Source organism: Astatotilapia calliptera, chromosome 11 (assembly GCF_900246225.1).
Source record: "Astatotilapia calliptera chromosome 11, fAstCal1.2, whole genome shotgun sequence".
Taxonomy (NCBI): domain Eukaryota; kingdom Metazoa; phylum Chordata; class Actinopteri; order Cichliformes; family Cichlidae; genus Astatotilapia; species Astatotilapia calliptera.
Window position 1 is genome coordinate 26995315 of NC_039312.1, and position 22417 is coordinate 27017731.

The window sequence follows — 22417 nt, forward strand, 5'->3', positions numbered from 1 at the left end:
GAAGACGTTACAGGTCTGTGAGAGCCAGAGATTTTCCTTGTTTGAGGTGACCAAATACTTATTTTCCACCCTAATTTACGTATAAATTCTTTACAAATCCTACCATGTGAATTCATGGATTTTTTTTTCACATTCTGTCTCTCACAGTTGAAGTGTACCTCTGGTGCAAATTACTGACCTCTGTCATTATTTTAGGTGGGGGAACTTGCACAATCGGTGGCTGACTAAATACTTTTTTGCCCCACTGTGTATATATATATATATATATATATATATATATATATAAATTGCTGATAACGGAAACTTGTCTAACTGTTACTAACTGTAACTAATGCATGTTATATTGTTTGCTGATGCGAGAACCATTTTGAAGTGTGCTTTCTAGCGGATATCTATGCTGATGATGCCACGGTGTACATCTCCCCATGCGTGTGTTTAATAAAATCATTGCTTGACTGAACTCATCTGGACCAGTATTTGTTTGTTCTCATCCTCATATAAAAGAATTCGGGAAACTACACAAAAGTGGTCCTGTGCAGTTCTCTTAAACCCCAACAGAAGGTGTCCCAACTGTGCGTCGGCTGATTGGGTAACAGGTGGGCTGGAACGGAGAAGGAAGACAGGCTTCTTCGGTTCTGGAGTTCACCTGGAATCGGAGAAGTGTGAAAAATATGGGATGAAAAGCACAGACAGTGGCTGTAGTAGACACTTGGTTTTTAACATTTGGTTTCACTTCAGTTCTTTGAATAAGTTTGCTTTTTGCTGTGGCTGCCTGATGAACTAGCAGCAGCAGCAGCAGCAGCAAGAGAGGCCTACAGACTAGTTTACCACATACTTTGGACACTGCCGCCATCTGGGAACAGACACTCTCTGCAAGTAAACCAGCTGTCCGTAGCTAATGCACTGCCAATGGAGAACCACGTCGAACCCAAAACTGACTAGGACTCGACCAGTTTTTGTCAGCATTCCTGGGCATCTCAACACTCACATACTTAGCCAGGCAAGCTCTAAAAGGAGAAATCTACCTAATGTGGCAACATCAGCATGACCCTGCTAGCTAACACAGCTCCAGGGCTCACCTTCAAACTGCATCCCAGAGGAACTCTCATTAGGTTACAGCTTGCTCTCTCACCCTCTGTCTTTTTTCATCCTTCACACAGGACCCTTTTCTACCTTGATAGCAAAGAGTGTTAATCCAAATCTACACTGGGGGAAATAATTATGTGATAACCTGCTAAATTTGCAAAACTGATTTGCATGCATTGAGTAAAATTTGAATGCTTAGCAAAACATGACTTAGAATTTGTTGGCTAGAACAGAACTTGATGAACATGGTGCAACATCATCATCTACACAGATGTAAATTCTGGGGCTAAGAATTGTATATACACGGCTCAAAGGAATAGTTTTCAACCAGAGTAGAGCACCAAGTTCACCAAGACCACTCCAGGATGGCGCATCAATATGTACCACTGCCATAAGGTTTGCTTTTTCTCCCAGCACAGTCTCAAGAGCGTGGTGGAGATTTTAGGAGACACGCAGTTACTGTAGGAGATATGGGCTAGGCCTCAAATGTTCTTTAACACCACAAAAAGGATCAGTATCTGCTCCTTTGTGTAAGGAGGAACAAGATGAACATGGCCAGAGAGCTTCAAAATGACCAAACAATCAAAAACAGACTTTATGATGGTGGCCTCAGGGACCAAAGTCCTCTATTGGGCCCTGTGTTCACTGCCCAGCACTTTGGAGCCCGATTGGCATTGCAATAGAATACCAGAATTGTCAGGTCAGCCACTGCCACCATGTACTTTTTACAGATGGACAGCAGGTTCACCCTGAGTACATGTGAAAGATGTGAAAGGGTCTGGAGAAGCAGTGAAGAACATTATGTTGCTTATAACATTGTTCAACAGACAGGTTTGAGGGTGGGTCAGTGATGGTCTTGGGAGGCAGGTCACTGAAGGTATGACCTCTACAGGCTTGGTAACATCCCCCTGTAATTCAGTGTAGGGAGGAAATCCTTGGACTCCCTGTGAGACCCTACCCCAGTGGGTCCTGGGTTACTCCTGATACACAACAATGTTTGTCCTCATGTGGAAATTCCTGGATGATGAAGGCCCCTCCACACTCACCTGACCTAAATCTAACACCTCTGGAACATTATGGTTCAGCCCATCCAAGGCTGACAGGTTGGAGCTCAGAGTGTCCAGGAGTTCAGTGATGCCCTGGTTCAGATCTGGGAGGAGATCCTCCAGAACACCATCTGTTCTCTCATTATGAGCAGGTCCCGATATTATCAGGGATAGCCTGCCGCATCATTTGCCTTTGATTTTCGGGATGTCTTTGAAATTAGCCCTCTGAAGGTTGATAATTTCCCTTCTCATCAAATGATATAGCATCCATTCATTCCCGACACATTAGTTAGTCCGTATCAGTACAGATATCCAGGATGATTTTTCCCCCACTGAGATGTGATGTGTTTTTTAAGAGTTCCTTTAATTTTTTGTATAGTTACTCCATTGACATTACTGTCAGCCTCAAGGACCTCCCAAAGACAAAGAACAGTTGCTAAGTTATCACGCAGGTGAAAATGATCAAAACCTAAATGTTTTGAAGGGGACCTACAGTTTAATGGTTCCAACTGCCTATTTTATTCTTGACCTATAAGAAAACAACAAAACAGGTCACAAAAAAAAGGAAAAAAAGATTTATAAAAATTAGCAGACCCCAAGATAAGTGCACGCACACACCAATCAATATATGAGAGCAGTGCAGGTGGTGTGGTGGACTCTATTGATTGCTTTGGTCTTGCGTCAAAATGATCTTGGTTTTCATTTTCAATAATTAGTTTTTCCAGACTAAGTTAATCACAGACATGACTTCTGCAAACCCATGACTGGCTTTTGTTATTAGTTGTGGCATTTAAAACTAAACGTTTAATCAGAAAAACAACCCACACTGAAAATCAACACTGGCTACACATGTTGTGAGTAGCAGTTTGTTTCAGCTTATTCTGCCTCGACTTTGTGTTGCAAAAAAAGCGAAGTCCCGGGGAATCTCGTAATATCTCTGCCCCTTTAAAATGCCACTGCGGTGCCATGTGACCTCACATTAAGCAGGCCTCTGGGGGAGTTAACAGTGACATTTACAATTTTTTGGCAGGCTTCACGTTTATAAAATTGCTCTCTATCATATATATTTGAGCTGCTTTTGATAAGGACATTGTAATGTATGTTGAAGGTCTCAACGAAGTGACATTTTTCTGACCTACAAAAAGTTCTGTTGTTCTATCAGCCTTCAAAGAGGACGCTGAATAAGGAGCGCTTAAAAGCCAGGAACACTGTTATATACAATATGTTTTATTTATCTTAAATTCTGCAGGGCATGCTTAGAGGCCTCAAAGCCTAGTTTATTTTAGTGGTCAATATGTAATATGTATAAGAGATGAAATTGTTTATTTAGCATGGCAGTGCATTTTCCATGTGGATGCTTCAATTAGGAGTCATTAGTCCATTTATGTTAAGCTGCTATAATCAATATTTCAATATTATATGCCCTGAAAACACATTTTCTAGTGAATGTTATGTTTTCTGTGTAAGTGAAAATAGATGTTCTTCCTTCTAGGAATGGGCATCTCCAGCTAAAATGGGTTTCCATTTTCACTAGAAACGTTTGGGCTATTTTTAGGACTTTTACCCCAAATGGATCTCAAATGACTGCAAATAGCTGTGGCAGAATTTTGACCTCGTAGAGTTTATGTTGACCCTCATTTTTGTAGGTTTTGAAGGAATTTCATTCAAGACTTTTTGATACCATAGGGATCTTTGGCTATACGTGTTTCTTCAGTTTACATATTTTAAATCCCCCCAAAACAAAGAAACAGAGAAAATATATGTTTTATGTCAGAAAGCACTCAAATCTTTGGGGATCACATCCCTACCTGTCATAGGGTGGCTTGTGTGTTACACCCTGGACAAAAGACAAAAAAAATCTGTTGCAGGGCTGACACACTGTCAACCCTTCACGCTCTCATTCACACCTACAGTGAATTTAGAATCACCAATTAAGCTAACCCTGTGCATGTCTTTGGACTGCTGGAGAAAACTGGAGTACCTGGAGAGAACACACACAGATGCAGGGAGGATGAAAATGTATGAAAACTCAAATATTCAAAAATGATGACCATCCTTTGTTATTTTATATGAAAGGTTTTTTCTTTTCTTTGTGCTTTGCTTTCCTCAGATTACACAAAAGTGATGTCACACAGTCCGTGCACCAGTCAGAGCTCAGAACATTTGATGTCAGTGGCCAGGATAGGTTTTTGTAATATATAACGGAGCTACTATCAATAAATTCTGATCAAACATTCCCACAGAGTCCTGATGAAAGAATAGATCAAAAACTAAATCGGTCATTGTTGCTGATTTTGTCCTATTATTGACCTATTATGCTAATTTCCAGGACCATATTTTTCTTTTCTGGGTTCTGCTAGAGTAGTTATGGTTAAAAATAATTCCCAGTTGTAAAATTATTGGAATAGTTGGAAAATAATTAGCGAGGAAGCTCCTGGGATGCTCAAGTCCGAAGTGCAGAGCAATAGTCTCCTCATTGTTGAAATATCTACTTGATGTAACACAATTTATTTTAAATGATCCAAGGACTTACAGGTTTTAAGATGGAACCAGAATCTAGACGCAGTCATCATTTCTTTTTTTCCATGTAGTCTTGCTTTAGGATATCTTTAGTGTCTTCTAAGGTGGACCAAACAAATGTACTCTTAAGAGGCAGCTGAGCCTCTAATAAGCAAAAGTAAAGTAAATTAAAGTAAGTGAAATAAAAAAGACATTAAGAGGTGTCACAAATGGTGGTGGTTACCTAAACAGAAAGTTTTCTTTTTAATTTCCTTCCTCTTTCTCTGGAAACCTGACTTAATTTATATTTTCACCACTTAGTGAGAATCGTGAAGGTGAAGCTCATAGTTGTGTCCACTTTTCTCCATTGTGTGAGCATCTCTAACCACTTGCAGTTTCTCTTGAAAAGGCTGTTGATAAGACAGCAAAGCAGCTCTTGTCTCTGTTGTTCATGTTTGTGCTCTCCAGTTTTAATTATTAGTGCTGGTTTCTGCCACTGAGGAACGTCTTCCTCAATTATATATCAAAATGATTTTCAGTTATGAGTTTTTTTGTGTTTTTTTTTTTTTTTTTACATTTTTTTTAGCCAGTCACCTTTTTTCTAATCTCCTTTAAGAAGCAAAATCAGGCAGAGCAATTATTGGTATTAGAGCTACTCCTTTTACAGAAAAGTGCTGGTGTGAGGTCATCACCAGCTCACTTCTCATCTTAATGCTCCCAAATGTGGCTAATGTTCCCCATGGCGATCATTAAAATTTCATCTCATCTTAACATGGAAGCACAGCTGCTTTCCTGCTTTCTTTTGTATTACACTGCAAATACTCTGAAGAGCGTATTCTCTGTTGTTACCGAGTAATTTTCACACTTACATCCACAAGACTAGTGACTTTCAAGTTTTTTCTACCTTCAAGGATAAGTGTAATGTGTCGGTCTTGTGGCTTTGGTCCAATCGAAGGCTCCTTTCATCTTGCCAATCACCCGCTGTTTGACAAAACCATTGATTTAACTTTCTTCTGCCCCTATAATGAGATGCATTTTAACTACTATGCTTTTTGATCCTTAGACACATTTTTTTTCCGTCTAATCTCTGAGATCCAAGCTTCTGGTCTGAGGATCGGCGTCTTTTCAACATCTAGCTATCCAGTTCAATATGTTTTACTCATTTAGCAGTTTAACAGCTTACCCCTCTTTAATGGAAACGAAAGGACTGAAAGTACTCTGTATTCAATACCTGGATCAAAGCTGAGTAACTGCAGCACAAGAGTAATCAAAGATCTAATTGTACTGTAAATAAAAAGCAGATAAATTATGCTGGCTGGCAGGTGACACAAAGAGCTCAGTTCTTCAAGTTCCATAAATAATCAACAAGCCATTTCCTGTTTTGCATATTCATATCTTTCTGGCTCGTGATGAGCGGCCGATGACGTGAGACCATCAGTGTTTCGAAACTATAAACACGACATGTCTGAGATCTCAGAACACGAAACAACAACCGTTCATGCAGCAGTCTCGACATCAGCTTTACTTTTACTGCCAGCAACAGCAGATAATCCAATAAATGCCCATGACTGGTTTCATTGTACAGGTGTGGGACTTGGTCTTTTTCCCAATAGAAAGAAGGTCATGCTGAGTTATACTGAGAGTTAATAATGGCTTCTGTGTTAAAGAGACTTACACAAAGGACATATTGGCTGAAACATTAATTGCACATGTTTGGCAATGAGTGTAAACTGCACAGCAGTTTGTAATGAGACTACAGAGTTTCCTCTTGGTATTTCTATGTAAAAAGAAAATAAGTGATGATCATAAAAGTGATTAGTTGATATGGATGGGTAGCCAGGGACTGAAGATCTATTTATTTTGCTGTGATACTTGTAGTGGTGTCTATTTTTACACAGCTATTCTTTAGACTTAGTTCATCTCTGATAAGGTTGCCAGCCAAATGGATTATCTTTTCAACATAGCAAGCTTTATTTCATTACTGTATCACTGGGAATTAAATAAGTCCAGCTATGTCGGACCCAAAGTCACTCTTCAAATAGCAATATGTTAGCTAACAGCCACTGAACTCTTCTGCAGAGATGGGAGAATTATGTTGTTATTTTTTCCCTCTGCCTGCTACAAACATAAGGAAGCTTATAGGTTCATGCTCTGGGTATTAACAGGGGGATTAGCGAGGAAGCTTCTGGGATGCTCAAGTCCGTGAAGCGCAGAGCAGCAGTCTCCTCATTGTTGAAATATCTACTTGATGTAACATAATTAATTAATTTATTTTAAATGATCCAAGGTCTTATAGCTTTTAACATGGAACCAGAATTTAGCAGTAGTCAACATTTCTTTTTCCCATGTAGTCTTGCTTCAGGATATCTTTAATCTCTAGACCAAAACAAATGTACTCTTAAGAGGCAGCTGCCCCTGTGATCAGATAAACTGTGAAATTAAGAGTATAATGTGACGTATGTACAGCTGGTTCTCCATTATAATGAAGCTCAGTATTCAGTAGTCTGAATATAGTATAATTTGTTAAAGACACACACAACTATAACCGTGTTGCCTCTGTCTGAGTACTTGGCTTCCTCTCACAGTCTAAAGATATGCATGCTGGGTTAACTAGTGATTCTAAATGAGTTGTAGGTGTGAATTCGAAGGCGGATGGTTTTCTGTCTCTCTGTGCCAGCTATGCAACAGACTGATACCCCATCTCTCACCCCATGACAGCTGAGCAAGGCTCCAGCCCTCCACCTTGATTTTATTCTGACTGCTGGATGGATGGACGGATAGACGGACAACTCTCTGGACTTGTTACAAAAAAAGAATGTGGCAGGCAGGATGAGGACCCAAACTCAGGACTCGCAGACACAGAAGGGGGACGTTAAAGAGGCAGCTTTTATTGCACTGAAGCTGAAAACCAAACAAAACCTGAAAGTCACGAAATCGAAATCTAAACTGGAAACAGGAAGGCTAAGGACTAAAAGAGTAGAGACCAGGAAGCTAGACATTGCCAGGACCTTGAAAAACCACAGAGAAACTTATAGCACACGGGACAACACGACAACGTCCAGAGGAAAACACAGGGCTTAAATACAGAAGGGGGTAAGGAGGGAATGAGACAGGAGGAGAGCACAGCTGGGAATAATCACATATAAGGAGACAAAGGAGAAGCAGAACTCAGTATACTGAACACAGGACTATCAAAATAAAACAGGAAGCATGACCACTATAGATGCAGACAAAACACGGGAGTTTAGCACTGTGACTGGGGAAATTAAAACAGAGACAAGACTAGACACTGAGACCCGGAGACAGGATGACTAGTGGAACAGAGGGAACAGAGAGAACAAGAAACACGGAGACAAGAGTAACTAAACGTGGAACATGGGGAAGGCACAGAAACCATGAGAAATTCTAAATAATAATGAAAGCAAATGGTAAATGGCCTGTATTTGTATAGCGCTTTACTTAGCCCCTAAGGACCCCAAAGCGCTTTACACATCCAGTCATCCACATGTGATGGCAAGCTACATTGTAGCCACAGCCACCCTGGGGCGCACTGAAGGAGGCGAGGCTGCCGGACACTGGCGCCACCAGGCCCTCTGACCACCACCAGTAGGCAACGGGTGAAGTGTCTTGCCCAAGGACACAACGACCGAGACTGTCCAAACCGGGGCTCAAACCGGCAACCTTCCGATTACAAGGCGAACTCCCAACTCTTGAGCCACGATCGCCCCACGATCGAAAGCAAAGACTATTATTAATTCAAAACACAAACCACTGGGTCACCAACCCAGGACCATGACTTATTTCACCAAAAAGAACTTCAAACAAACAAAAACAGGTCAAAAGACAATAAAACAACTATATTTCCTAAAATTTGCAACAAAACAAAAATTGCCTGTTGCATTAATCATCTGATGATCCCACAAACCCTAACCACTAGTTTATGATTACTGAGTTCCACCATAGCCCAACATTCAGCCTACTGTATGACTGTAAAATGTTGTTCTTTCCACCGGACATTAAATGGAAAATGTATTTAGTTCCCACACAGAAATGATTAGAAGCTGGTGGAAAACATTCACAGTCATTGCATCTTAGAAAAACAAAACAGTGTCGCAAACAGCCGCGGTTACCTAAACAGAAAGTTTTTTATTTCCTTCCTCTTTCTCATAAAGACTCCGGAAACCTGACCTAATTTGTATTTTCACCACTTAGTGAGAAACGTGAAGGTGAAGCACGTAGTTGTGTCCCCTTTATTCCACTGCGTGAGCATCTCTAACCGCTTGCAATTTCTCTTGAAAAGGCTGTTGATAAGACAGCAAAGCTCTTGTCTCTGTTGCTCATGTTTGTGCTCTCCAGCAATACAAACACTTGACACTCTGTAACAGCCATGACAATTCAACTTCAAAGTGGCCTTTCCCACTGAGCACAGAGCAGATGGACGCTGGAACGGCTAGTTTATTATCTTAATCATATCACACAACGGTGTGAAATTCAAGCAGTTTTTTTCATGGCTGACAATTATTAAAATCTTCAATTATTAATATATATTAACATCCATATTAGTTTTTTTTCCTAAATTTGGTATAAATATTACAACTTCATCAGAATAAAATAAATCCCAATTTATAATTAGCAGGAGCATTAACACTTTATCACCACTCTGTCTAGTGTACCTCTGGGATACTGCCTCAGAGGAAAAAAAATAGTCTCCTGTGGGTAATTAGCTATTTTATTGTGGTAAAATAATACAAAATAAATGCACAAATAAAAGCTATTATTTTGAGGCAGACAGAGGACTCTGATATTGTTTTTCATCACCAACCCTCGCTAATATAATGCCTGATTTTATTCCTGCTGCTTCAGTCACCACACAGACCGCCGCTCTGAACGCTTTTCTCTGTACTTCGACATTCTGCATCCGAGTCATGTCCTTGTTCTATTTTGTGTGTACTGTCACAAATATCATCCTATTGCATCAGCTTTGTCTGACTACATTCCCAGTGTTCAGAGCTCTGAAAAACACCTTAGGGTTGTGAGTCTGTTGCTGCCATTCACAGCCTGTTTTCACACCACTCAACCTGTCCAGTACCGCTGGGAAAATCCCTTGTTTCCCTTTTACACACATACCTGCAACACCCGCCTGGAACGTCAATGCTTGTTTATTTTGTGGCTTTAGGAGCACACATACCACACCTGAAAGAATGAATCAGCCCTTTTTTTGTTCCATGAGGCTCATCACAGCCCCTGAAGTACACTAGCAATAACACAGCTAATGTGCCTACTTACTGCCTAACTGCACATCCTACCAGATAAAAATAAGCATTATTCAACAGGCTCTTTAAATTAAAGGTTAAAATATATAATTTGTTTGAGCTTAGCACCTTTATATGTTCTAATCTGATCCTCCTAACAATCATCACAGTTACTTCTCTTTTATGATTTGACCTAAGGGTCTGAATGTGGTTTGGCTCAAAGTGATTATTTTTTTTAATGCTATGGTGCCTTCATCATAATGGTTAGACTAATAACCAGTAATAATAAAAGTCTTTTGCACCATCCATCCATCCACCTCAACCCCCTCATTATTCAGACTAGTCGCTCTGTGATAATGTCACCTATCTTCCTCCTTTTCTCCAGTCATAATTACCACAGACAATAGCAGGCTTTGACTGAAAACAGATGTTGATTTGCAGCATTTGCCCACTGATGCTGTTGTTGTTTGGAAAACTATTATGCATTCCCTGTCACTTTATTAGGTACACCTTTTCAACTGCTTGTTGACAAAAACAGTCAATCAGCAGCTCAGTGCAATCAGGCACACAGACACGGTAAAGACCTGCTGAGGTTCAAGCAGACCATGGGAATGGAAAAAAAGGTGATTTAAGGTGACCTTTCTCTGTAGGGTTTACAGAGAAAGGTCAGAAAAAGAGAAAAATATCCAGTGAGCCTGTAGTTCTCCGGGTGAAAATCTCTTGTTGATGGCTAGATTTTGTTGACCTGATAGGAAAGCAACAAAGCAACAACAACATAAATAACCACGCGTTACAACGACGGTAGGTGGAAGCGCATCTTTGAACGCCCATAATGCCAAACTTTGAGGCAGATGGGCTTTATCAGCAGAAGGCCAACCTTATCAACTAAGAATCTATAACCACAGTGTGCTCATCTCTTGTTGTGGCTTCTTCCAGTGGTATAACATCCCATGCCACTCGCTCTTCATCTCAAGCTGGTTTCTTGGACATGAAAATTAGTTCACTGCACTCAAATGGTCTCCACAATCACCAGATCTAAATCTAATAGAGCACCTTTGGGATGTGGTGGAACGGGAGATTCACATCATGGATGAGCAGCTGGCAAATCTGCTGATGCTATCTTGTAAAAATGGACCAAATCTCAGAGAAATGTTTCTAGCACCTTGTTGAACCTCTGACATGAAGAATTAAAGCAGTTTGAAGACAAAACGGGGTCCCACGAGGTGTACCTAATAAAGTATGTAGTTTTCTTTGGAGTACAGTAGTATAGTGTATATGTTCTATGCTGTGGTGTGCTGGGGGGCAGCACAGCAAAGAAGGAAGTGTCCAGGCTGGAAAAACTAATCAGGAAGGCTGGCTCTGTGGTTGGCATGAAGCTGGACACTCTGGTGACAGTGGCAGAGAAGACGACATTAAGTTGGACATTATTGACAATGCTGGGCATCCTCTGCACACAGCCATAAACAACCAGAGGAGCCTGTTAAGTGACAGGTTGCTTCTCCCAAAGTCAAGAACCAACAGACTTAAAGACTTTGTCCCAAACGCCATGAAACTGTTTAACTCCTCGCTGGAGGGGAGAGGGAGGGGAAACGGGGACAAAGAGAGCGCTGTAGTGCCTTTTTCACTGTGCAATATATATATTTTTTAATATATAACGGTGCAATAGACTCACAATAGTTGAAATGTGCAGTTCTCTGGTATTCTTATTCCTATTTATTATATTTATCCCTATTATATACTCTGTATTTATATATGTGTATTTGTGTATATGTGTATTGTGGAGATACAGAAATTATTTTACTGCTAGAATATAACCTGCATTATTAACATTGCATTAATAATATATCCTACAGCCTTGATATTGCATTAAAGATGTTTATTAAAGCTATTGCCACCACGTTAACCTTTTATTACAGGTGCAGCTATGATTATTTTATACACATGCATGTTTGTGCTCATTCAGTGTTGCTGCTCAGTCTATTAAAGAAGGTTTTAAGCTTTGTGAAGCACTATGTCTTCACAATCTATTGTGTGGGTGACTTGGAGCATAGAAGGATAGACGGCATACACGCTTACAACACACATATAATCCAGAAGCCTGCCAGGCCAAAGGCCCGAAATTCATTTCTTCTAACTGCATTTCAGTTTACTTAGTAACAGATGACAGAAGACCAGTTAAGAAAAGGACAAGCCCTTAGAGACCATCTAGGCTTGAAATTTATTGCCATGTACGGAAGGTGTTATAGAAGGAGGAACTTCTGTGTCTGTTTTTAGCCATCTAAGATGTACCATTTACTGTAATCGATGTATTTGATCTGTAATCGACGCAAGAAGGACGCGTTAACCCTGATGTTATAAAATCATTTTCAAGTGTATTCTTAGCACGAGACGTGTGCTGATGTGATACTTCTTCTCCTGCGTGTGTACTAATAAACTCATTGTTTGATTGCACTCTCCTGGGCCTCTGTTGGTTTGTTTCATTGCTCAACATTTTCGAACTCGTGACAGTTTGGCTGAGGCAATAAAGGTGTTTTTGGAGGTGTTCAGGGAGAACCTGGAGGCCAGGAGGTGGACAGACGATCCCGGTGGTTCGTTTGACTACAAAGGGCGCTGCTAAAAGGTAAGACACAAACCTCTTAAACTGAAATTGTGCTGTATTGGATTATAATTCTAAAATTGTAGTCAATGAATTACTGGCTGATGTTTGTCTTGAGTTTTGGGTTAAGTTAAAGTGAAACTGTATATATGGTATATTTCTGCTCACATTCTGCTGTGTTTCCTGGAGGAACCTAAGTTTCATCTAATCTAATGTTTCCATAAAACATATATGGTAGTATGCAAGTGATGCAAGTATTTCAGGACTCATTTCAATAGCTGGGCCCACGTCCTTATTTTAGGTTTAACAGCATTTTAGTAGGTAAAGGTGAATGATTTGGACATGAATTGAGCTGCGGTTTGGGGAACGCCTCGAAGGATACCGGCAGCAGCTCCCGGGCCTGGCAGATCCCCATCTACTAAATAGAAGTGAAGAAGTTAAAGAATTGAAAAGGGGAGGGAGGGTAATGTAAACAAGAATGAACAGCTTGTAGAACAGGGGGAACTTATGTAGAAGAGAACCGGAAGGAGCGTTTATGGAGGCGTGGTCCTACTCCTGAAATTCCAATACTTGAACTCCAGTTAAGTAATTTTAAGACGATTAAGGAAGTAAAATCAGATCAGTATTTGACCACCAGAATTTTGTCATCATCTGTGTGGATTTGAAAACTCACTAAGATCTTAATGTTGAGAAATTTAATTTTGGGAATATTTTTTAAGTCCCCTATCTTCCTCTTTCTGCTAAGAATGATGAAACTCATTATTGTACTCAAAGCTATGATCAAAATAAGAGAAAGTTCAATGACACCCTGGCAAGGTTTCTGTTACAACACTTTTTCCATTGGTAGTGACAGCAACTGTAATATAATAAATAATAATCTGAATATGATTTCATTTTATAGGACAGGAGAGAATAAAATATAAAATAAGAAAATGAAAAATGAAACCAATTTTTTTTTTAAAAATTTGTTCCTGGATTTGATTTGATTTGTTCACCAAGTCAAATTGTCCTCCAATGATGAAACACCACAAAGTGTTACAGTAAACTTTTTGGACAGATAGAATCTTAGAAACTACGTGATGTCACTCTGTAAAATCAGCTCACGCAGCGGGACACAACAGCTTGTGCAACACAGTGTGTCTGTCTGTTGAAATAACTGCACTGCGTGAACCGCACACATTGTTTGTTTGGTCGTTGCCTGGGGTGTACGGAAGTTGAAAGGAGGCTTTTAAATGGGATCAATAGCATCACCAAGACGTAACTGACCTGGTAAAGGGATAAATAACTAACATGAAGTTAGGTCAGACAAAATACCCAAAAGTCAAACGTTGGAGTCAGGCATTTAAGCACAAGTGAAACCGCCTCAGAGTGATTTACATACATTAAGCAACATCAAAAGAAATCTTTGTTCACCTTTGAGTCATTTTAACTTCCAAAGCTCACGTCTCTGCTTCTGAAATAAACCAGTCTTCTCCATTTAAACCTGTTCAATTTAAACTTGACCCTGCTCTTGGATGGTAGAGCAGGGTCAAGCAGCAGGTGATAAATACAAAAAAAGGGCCTCTGACCTCTGATATCTCAGAGTGTTTTTGAGCTGCAGCAGGATACAGAATTATCTCTAAAAGTAAAGCCTTTCCAGTCTTCAAGTCAGCCACGGGTTATTAGATTTTTTTATTACTGTGTGCAGTATATGACTATTCAAACAACATCATCCACATTGCTGTTCTCACCACATGCTGTAAAAGGAGGGACCGCTCTGTCACTGGGCCATCTCCCTTGACCAATGCTTATCTCCACTGACTCATATTAAAGAGGCAAATGTAAAGAAGCATTGGGCATTGATGACTAAATATAGTAAAGAAAACCTACGATCAAACAGCCTGACGGAGTCCGTCTGTACCGCTCATGCTGAAAAAAAGGCCAGTTGTTACCAGGGAAACCATGTTTGGCGAGAGTGGGAGATAAATTGCAGCAATATCTCACTAATAGTCATTTCTATTATCTGCACTGGATGTTTAGATTAACAGGTAAATAGGGGGATGTGCCAAGAGACAGCAGCTTGGAGGTAAGGTGCGCAGAGGTGATCAAACAAAACAGCAAGGAAGACGCACTAGGAGGTAAGCCACGCTGCTCATGAAAAATGCCAAGAATGGGAAGTCTGTTGCAGGAGTGAGGATTTGTGAGCTGACAAAAATTGTCACTGTGGACTTGTCCGAGTTGCTTAAATTGGTGTAAAATCTTTAGTTTCATCACAGCACTATAGAGAATAGTTAGAAAAAAATAGTTCCTCTTCTCAGACACTGGACTATAAGAGCTGAGCGTCTGACACAGATATTCACTCGATGGACGTTGCCCCATAAAGGGTAAGAAACTAGTTTCATTTTAATATTCCTCCAATAGGTTGATTTATAGATTATAAAACTTTCCTTACGCTGTCTTGACTTTCTATTTCCTTTATACGATGATGCAGGAAACAGATACAGATAGAACTGTGTTGTAAAAGTCGTGGCAAAGTAAAGCTTTGAGACGCTAATTTCCCTCGTGTAGTTAACTCATTAAGTTTATGAGGGTTATCATTTTCACAACATGTCCAGTATTTGTGTATACAGTAAGAACAAGGGCTGGGACTTAATGATAAAAGCACTGCTGCACTGTATTTACAACAAGGAACAAGCAATAACACAGTATTATGGTTTGTATACAAACTCGTGTGCCGGGTTAAAACACTGTCTTCTCATTAAGAGATAATACACAGCCACAATCAACTCTGAAGTAGTGATGTGGAAGAAAATTAAGAAGGAATATAGAAAAAACAGAATTACAGCATACTTTGGGATGCCTCCTACCTTTTTTTGTAGGAAAAACATTTATTGTATGAACAGCACATTTTCAAATGAAGTGTCAATTTTATACTCATAGTTTAAAATAGTTTGCTGTGCTGTGTGGTAATCTCTTTTCATTCTTTCTTATCAGCAGAGCTCAAAGCCCTGGAGGAAACGATGAGCTGTGGTTTATTGGTGGGGACAGAAAAACTGCTCTGTCTCGTTGGGTTTGTTCCAGGACACTGAGCCAATAAGAAGCCTTCGTCTTCTGTGGTCGGTGCTGCCCCACAGATAAAACCTCCTTGTTCTGCAGTCTATTCATCCCCGGGGTCGGGGATATAATGTGACACATCTCAATTCTTGACCGAGTTGAAAGATTCACATGGAGCCCACCACGCAGCGGTGCCACACAGCACTTTGTCTCTCTGTCTACGTCATTACCTTTGTGCTGGGCTTCCCGGCCAATATATTGGCTTTCTACACTTTTTGTAAGAAAGTAAGGCAGAAACCCACCCCGATTGACATCCTGCTCCTCAACCTGACCATTTCCGACCTCCTCTTCCTCATCTTCCTGCCCTTCAAGATGCAGGAAGCAATGAACGACATGATGTGGAACATGCCCTATGCCCTCTGTCCGCTGTCTGGCTTTATCTTCTACATGACCATCTACAACAGCACCTTTTTCCTCACTGCAGTCAGTGTAGAGCGCTACTTGGGTGTGGCTTTCCCCATTCGGCACACTCTGAAGCGGCGACCTGTGTATGCTGTAGCTGCCAGCATTTTCTTCTGGATTTTCTCCACCGCCCAACTTAGTATCGTGTTTATCGTGCCCTTTATCCCCACTGAACGCCTCAACGCCTCAGCTCACCCTAGCAGCGATAGCAGAAAACAATGCTATGAGAACTTCACCGAGTCTCAGCTGAACGTCCTCCTGCCTGTGCGCCTGGAGCTTTGTGTGGTGCTTTTCTGCATCCCTTTCCTGATTTCTAGTTTTTGCTACATCAACTTCATCAGAATTCTCTCAAAGCTGCAACACATTGACCGGCGCCGGCGCATCCGAGCCATGGGCATGGCTTTGGGAACCCTGGTGGTGTTTGCTCTATGTTTTGGACCCTACAACGTCTCACACATCATTGGTTTTATAAACAAGAAAAGTCCGGCGTGGAGAGACAAGGCCCTGCTGTGCAGCACCTTCAATGCCTGTCTAGACCCTCTTATTTTCTACTTTTCTTCCTCTGCTGTGAGAGGGAATGTGAGTAGTGTGATGGAAGGGGTTAAAAGCCGTCTCCAGAGGTGCATGTCTTGTCACCTGCTCCAGGCCTTGTGCGGGGGAATTACCAAGACTGCACAAGATAAGGAACACACGCAAGAGGAGATCAATGCTATCTGAGCTGACAGAAAGGGACCTGTAAGCGGCTGCCTTTACTGTTGTCTTATTTCTTCATCCCTGGGAGCAGAAAATTAATGCCATGTTAATGTTTACACATGTGAGAAAATGACTTGGCTTTATACAGTGCAGTGTATTTTTGTTTGATGACATTCCTTTTTGGAAATGAGACAAGACAGGTAACCTTCAGTCTTCCTAAGCACGCCATGCCAATTTTGTATGCAGCGCATCGGGTAAAACCTCAGAGACAGCCTACTTTGAACTGTCACCAGGACATAACAACATTTCTCGCATAGTGTAAGAGAAGTACAGAGACCCTTAAATGCAGGCAGGTGTTGTGGAGCATCGCAGCAGAGACTGTAACAAAATGAATATCTAAGCAACAGCGTTGCACGTCATCTCTCTGCAATTGGAGATTAAATGTTCCAACCAACATCCTTAGTCGTGAACAGGATATTGCTTGCAACAATACGGTCATTATGTGTCAAGCAGTGGTGGTTGAAGAAGAAGTAGCAGAAGAAAGAGAAAATGTGTGGCATCTTCATGCAGATACAAGCATGCTGAAAATAGAGAGCAGTTCGCTTTGTAATTGTACATATGTTTGCATTTGTAAGATGATGGCTGTTCTTATATTTATATGGGATATATAAAGAAAGAGAGATGTATGAATGTACACATATATATGCATAACGGGGGTTGTAATAATATAATAACACATAAATAAAGCTTATTTTCATATTCAAATAAGATTATACATTTTGCATGATGTCTGACTCATGCATTATTTTGTAAAGAAACCACGCCAGCAGGTGTAAACAGTGTTTGTGTGGACACACACGTGTGAGTGTAAATGACGGGAAAAGGAAGAAAGGACTGATGGAAGCAAAAGCAAACCGCACAAACATTATTTTCATAAACAAACTGTACAATAATAAATTGAGTTAATTAATAACCTTAACATTGGCAGCAGACAGGTACGAGGTGATTGTGTGCGTATGAGTGAGTGGAAGAAAAGAGATAAGGACTAATTTGTTTTGGAAAGAAGGGGGATGAGAAATATGAAAAATGCCCGTAAAGACCGCTTGCATCAAGTGATCAACAGTTGCCATCGGCATATCAGTGATATCATATGTAAATGTTTTTATGCACATTTTATGTATTTACACATAAAAGCAGGATGAGTAATAGAAAGCTTACTGAGCTGCCTCTTTGATTTTTGATGTCACTAATCTGATTATACTGAAGATCCATCAGCTCACTCAGCTGTTCAATGTTTATCATTTCTGCCAGTATTTGTTTTTTTTTTATTCTTGGCAGTGTGGGCAGGTCTAAATTTAAAATGAACTTCCTCCAAAAAGTGAATCAAGATCTCACCCCACACGCTGCAAACATAAACAATGCTATCACACAAGCAAGCGCTGGCATCGGCTGTAATCCTATTTAGCGAGGATTAGGCCTGCACAGAGGTTGAGCCGATCACTGTATCTGTTTGACAGGTGGATCGTGCATGAATCATTCATTTTGACAAACAGACCCCAGTGAATGACTAAGACGTGTGGGTTAACAGCCATTGACACGACGCACAAATCCAAAAATCTGCGAGTCAGCATGCCATAGGATAAAAAGTTACAGGGATGAGTCACTTGTACACATCAGCGATTACAGATTATACACTATGAAAGAGCACAGCAGAATATACATGCATACAGATGTGGTTTAAAATCTGGAGAATTTTTCACATGAAAAAGTGAGACGGACCTATGCACGTCATTCACTGATAATTGTTTTTTCTTTTCCTGATGAGTTGAATGTTGTTTGTAAAAGGTTGGTCTGATGAGAAGAGCTCAGCTGAACAGCCGGCAATCCTTTCTCCTTTTTCATTTTGTCTTTCCTGGAACACAATATTTGGTTATTGCATCACTGTTGACTTTTCCTTAATGATGTGTGATAGGTTACAGGGATAAAACAATAAGAAAATCAGCCTTGTGTGTGTGTGTGTGTGTGTGTGTGTGTGTGTGTGTGTGTGTGTGTGTGTGTGTGTGTGTGTGTGTGTGTGTGTGTGTGTGTGTGTGTGTGTGCTTATGTGCGTTTGTCAAAGGCTGAAGAATACAGTACTCACGTGGCAGATTTCATTTTCCCCTCGCCCAGATATTTCTGACTGCTGTGTGGCACACGATTGAGAAAATTGATGATCACAAAAATTAAAAACATTTTTTTTAACAACTACATGCAATGCTAAACAGAATTACTCTTACCATTCAATAAAAACCAAACAGTCGTTGCAGAGAGGAAACACATCTTTGCAATGTTCAAGTATAAAATCAGCTCATTAGGTGGGGCATCTGTAAAAAAAAGAAGAAAATAAACACTGATTAGCACCGACTTATCATGTTATTGAGCGTGACAGATTTAAATCAAGGAGGTCGAGCTGGCTTTGGCTGACGGACGTTCTCCTCCTCCCTGGGAGGAGAGGTGTGTAAGGATTGATTGGAGAAAATCATTAATTTGTTCAAGTATGCAGTATTGCAGGCAATCTGTTGCTTTGGAATGATCAATGTGTGACCCAGATTAAGAGTGAAGTGGTAGTGAATACTGAGCAAGTGACGGGTAGTATGTCAGGACCTGTGGTTCGTGAAGACATTGTTTATTAAAGGGATTTTTCCTATAGATCACTAAAGAAGATTAAAAAGAGATTTGGGGTATTCCAGTAAAAAAAAAGTCTGCTTTGACAAAGTAACGGGACCTGTGGTTAAAGCCCCTCTGAGCCTGTGATGAATATAAAAAAAATCTCCTGATGAATCTTTGTTTTGTAGGCAGAGCTACTGCATTACAAATATCAGACTGATAAAGTATAAGTGTGGTGTGAATGAGGGTCCAGGGATCATAGGTTTGAGCCATTTTATTCAATATTTGTCACACCACAACACACCAACCCCTGAGTCCCCGTGTTTATAACTAGGTGGGCGTGATCAAGGATGCCGTGCAGTTGCGTCCACCCTCCCTGCACGGCACCGCAGACCACGCCCCACCACAATAAGACACAGGCCTGTATACATAAAAAAACTAAAGCTCCTCAAACAAATTTTTAAAGTAATGACATGAGCCTGTAATTACCTTTCCTGTGAGGTTATGTTTTAGCATCTATAAATGAAGCAACTGTCTCCTGGGCTAAAAAATGAAATCCACTGTGCAAGAGCTGCGGTTCCTCAACTGGCCACTTGAGGCTGGCAACAAAAGTGAAACTCACAAGCTTACTTTGACTCATCACAGGCATGAATGTCATGGTTTGAGTCTAAGGTTTTTTCTGTAACTAACACAGGGTCAAAATTATACATAAAATCTAAAATATATACATACACCCCCATTAATATTTTCTGTGACAGCCTTTGAGTCAAATATGATATAAAACTGGCTTCACTCTGGACAGTAACATGGTGTTCCAGCAGATTCCAGTTCATAGCAGGCCTGAGTGTTGGTGGTTTCTGGGTTGTTCCTGAACATCCCATCCAATTTCCTCTCATCATCTTGAATTACTGACACATCAGAATAACTGTATTCTTATGTATGCTATGCACAGCTCTTTGAACAGAAGCTCTTGGAAGTTGTTTTGAAATTTCTTCTGGAATGGACTTTTGCCTGGAAACCAACCAAGTTAAATGAAGTCTACTAATTCTCCCAAGAAGGCCGGTCAAATATCCATACAACAATTACACCAGGAGCCTGGTTTTTTCTACCAAAGGTTTCTGTTCAAAGTGCAACTTGCAAAGGGAATATTAGTGGGTGTGTATATATGTGCAATAAACTTGTTCACCAAATTCTTGTTTTTTTAAAGTCATTAAAGATGCATGCTGTACAACCATTCCACCCTGGAAAAAGAACAATTCAAAGAAATCATTAACAGCCCAAACTTACCATCTGATCTGATAATAATGGATTGGATTTATATAGCGCTTTTCAAGGCACCCAAAGCGCTTTACAATGCCACTATTCATTCACTCTCGCATTCATACACTGGTGGAGGCAGCTACAGTTGTAGCCACAGCTGCCCTGGGGCAGACTGACAGAAGCGAGGCTGCCATATCGCGCCATCGGCCCCTCTGGCCAACACCAGTAGGCGGTAGGTGAAGTGTCTTGCCCAAGGACACAACGACCAGGACAGAGAGCCCGGGGATCGAACCGGCGACCTTCTGGTTACAGATACGCTTCCCAACCCCCTGAGCCACGGTCGCCATCATTGTAGCTATGTCCACCTTTTATACTGTCTCAAAAAATCTCATGTTAAAAAACTTTAAAACAAGCAATCAATAAATAAAATCACTGTTACAATTAAATTAGGAGTGGAAAGGGTAGAGAGGTGGATGCTGTCGCCTGTGCTAATTTCAATTATTGAGCTGGACCTCTCAACTGTGTTTGTGGCGTTGTACTGATTACCAGGTTTCTTTGCCTGCCTGCATACAGCCTATGGATACACCTTTCTAATCAAGCCTGTGTTAGTTGATAGCTGAGCATTCCACTCCGTCGTCCAAATATGGTCACTTCTGGCTCCAGAAGAACAATATGTAATAACAAAAAAACTAAAATGCTAATATAGAGGCTTCAAACAAGGGCTTCACAAACCAGAGGGTGACATTGCAGTGCTAATGTCCATCTAATAAAAACTGTGCTTTTAGCTCATTGTTTTCTTGACTGTGTGTTTTTATATGTTGTTGTTCTTTTACACATAAATCTGCTAATCCATTTTACTTTCTGCTCTTTTAGACGCTTCAGGCATAAGCTTTCAAAATCCCAATTCTTCTACCTCAAACACTTAACAGCACAAAGCTAACAGACAGTGAGTGAACACAGTCTTTGGTTTATTGGCTAAAAAGCAGGCTGGTTTTGTCAGAACTGAAAGTACAGACATTACCGAGCCCACATTTATCAGATGTCAGAAAAATATCAGATGTCAGAAAAAGAGCATTATGTGACATTAATAAACAATGGGCACCTGCCAGCTAATCAATAGTTTACATAAAAAGTCCACTGCATTCTCAAAAACAAAAAACAAAATCTAATTAAGGTTGTGTGAAGTGCTAACAACAGGCTGAAGCTAAAACATTTTAATTCATTCAGTAGTTTAAATTAGTTCACTTTCCTATTCTGGGTCAAAGTTAGATGAATTCAGCAGCTAGGAGCTGTGTTTGTGCTGTGACATGAGCTCTAAATCTGCTACAGCAGTGATTCATGCCCCTGACAGCCTTCTCCTTAACAAACAGTAGGTATCGTAATATTTAGAACCATCTGTCATGCTGAACCGACAGAAGAAAAACCACATTTTTTCAGAAACAAAGATAAATAATTAAAACTTGTGGCATAAAGTCCCATTTTTCATTGGGAGGATAACAATTTGATTAAAAAAATACCAAAAGGGAATTTAAATTATATAAAAAAAGAAAATCCTACATTCATTATCTCAATAGCTGCCTTTGAGACACTTTTCTCCTGTATAAGATTAACATATTTAGGAAATTAATTAATTTTCCTGCCTTATTTACCCCAAGTGAAGGAGGCAGTCAGAGCAGTTGTCATGGCAGGGTGGTCCTGCACCCAACACGTGAAGGTTATGCCTGTTTTCAAGGACTGCTTATTTGGGAGAGAAAAAACACTGAGGAGATACATTTCCCGGCTGTGGTTGTCCATCACCTGGAGACACTTCGACTGGCGCCGAGGCTCAGAGTTCACCAACAAAT

The 22417-nt window shown here is 40.4% G+C and overlaps 1 protein-coding gene across 1 annotated transcript; it reads left to right on the forward strand.

The window, feature by feature from the left end:
• Positions 1 to 14805: 14805 nt before the first annotated feature.
• LOC113032206 (free fatty acid receptor 2) lies at positions 14806 to 17845 on the forward strand. The gene is given in 3 exon segments (XM_026184949.1): positions 14806 to 14842; positions 15453 to 16682; positions 16684 to 17845. Coding segments are annotated over 2 exon segments (1029 nt in total). The 5' UTR covers positions 14806 to 14842; positions 15453 to 15683; the 3' UTR covers positions 16714 to 17845.
• Positions 17846 to 22417: the final 4572 nt, after the last annotated feature.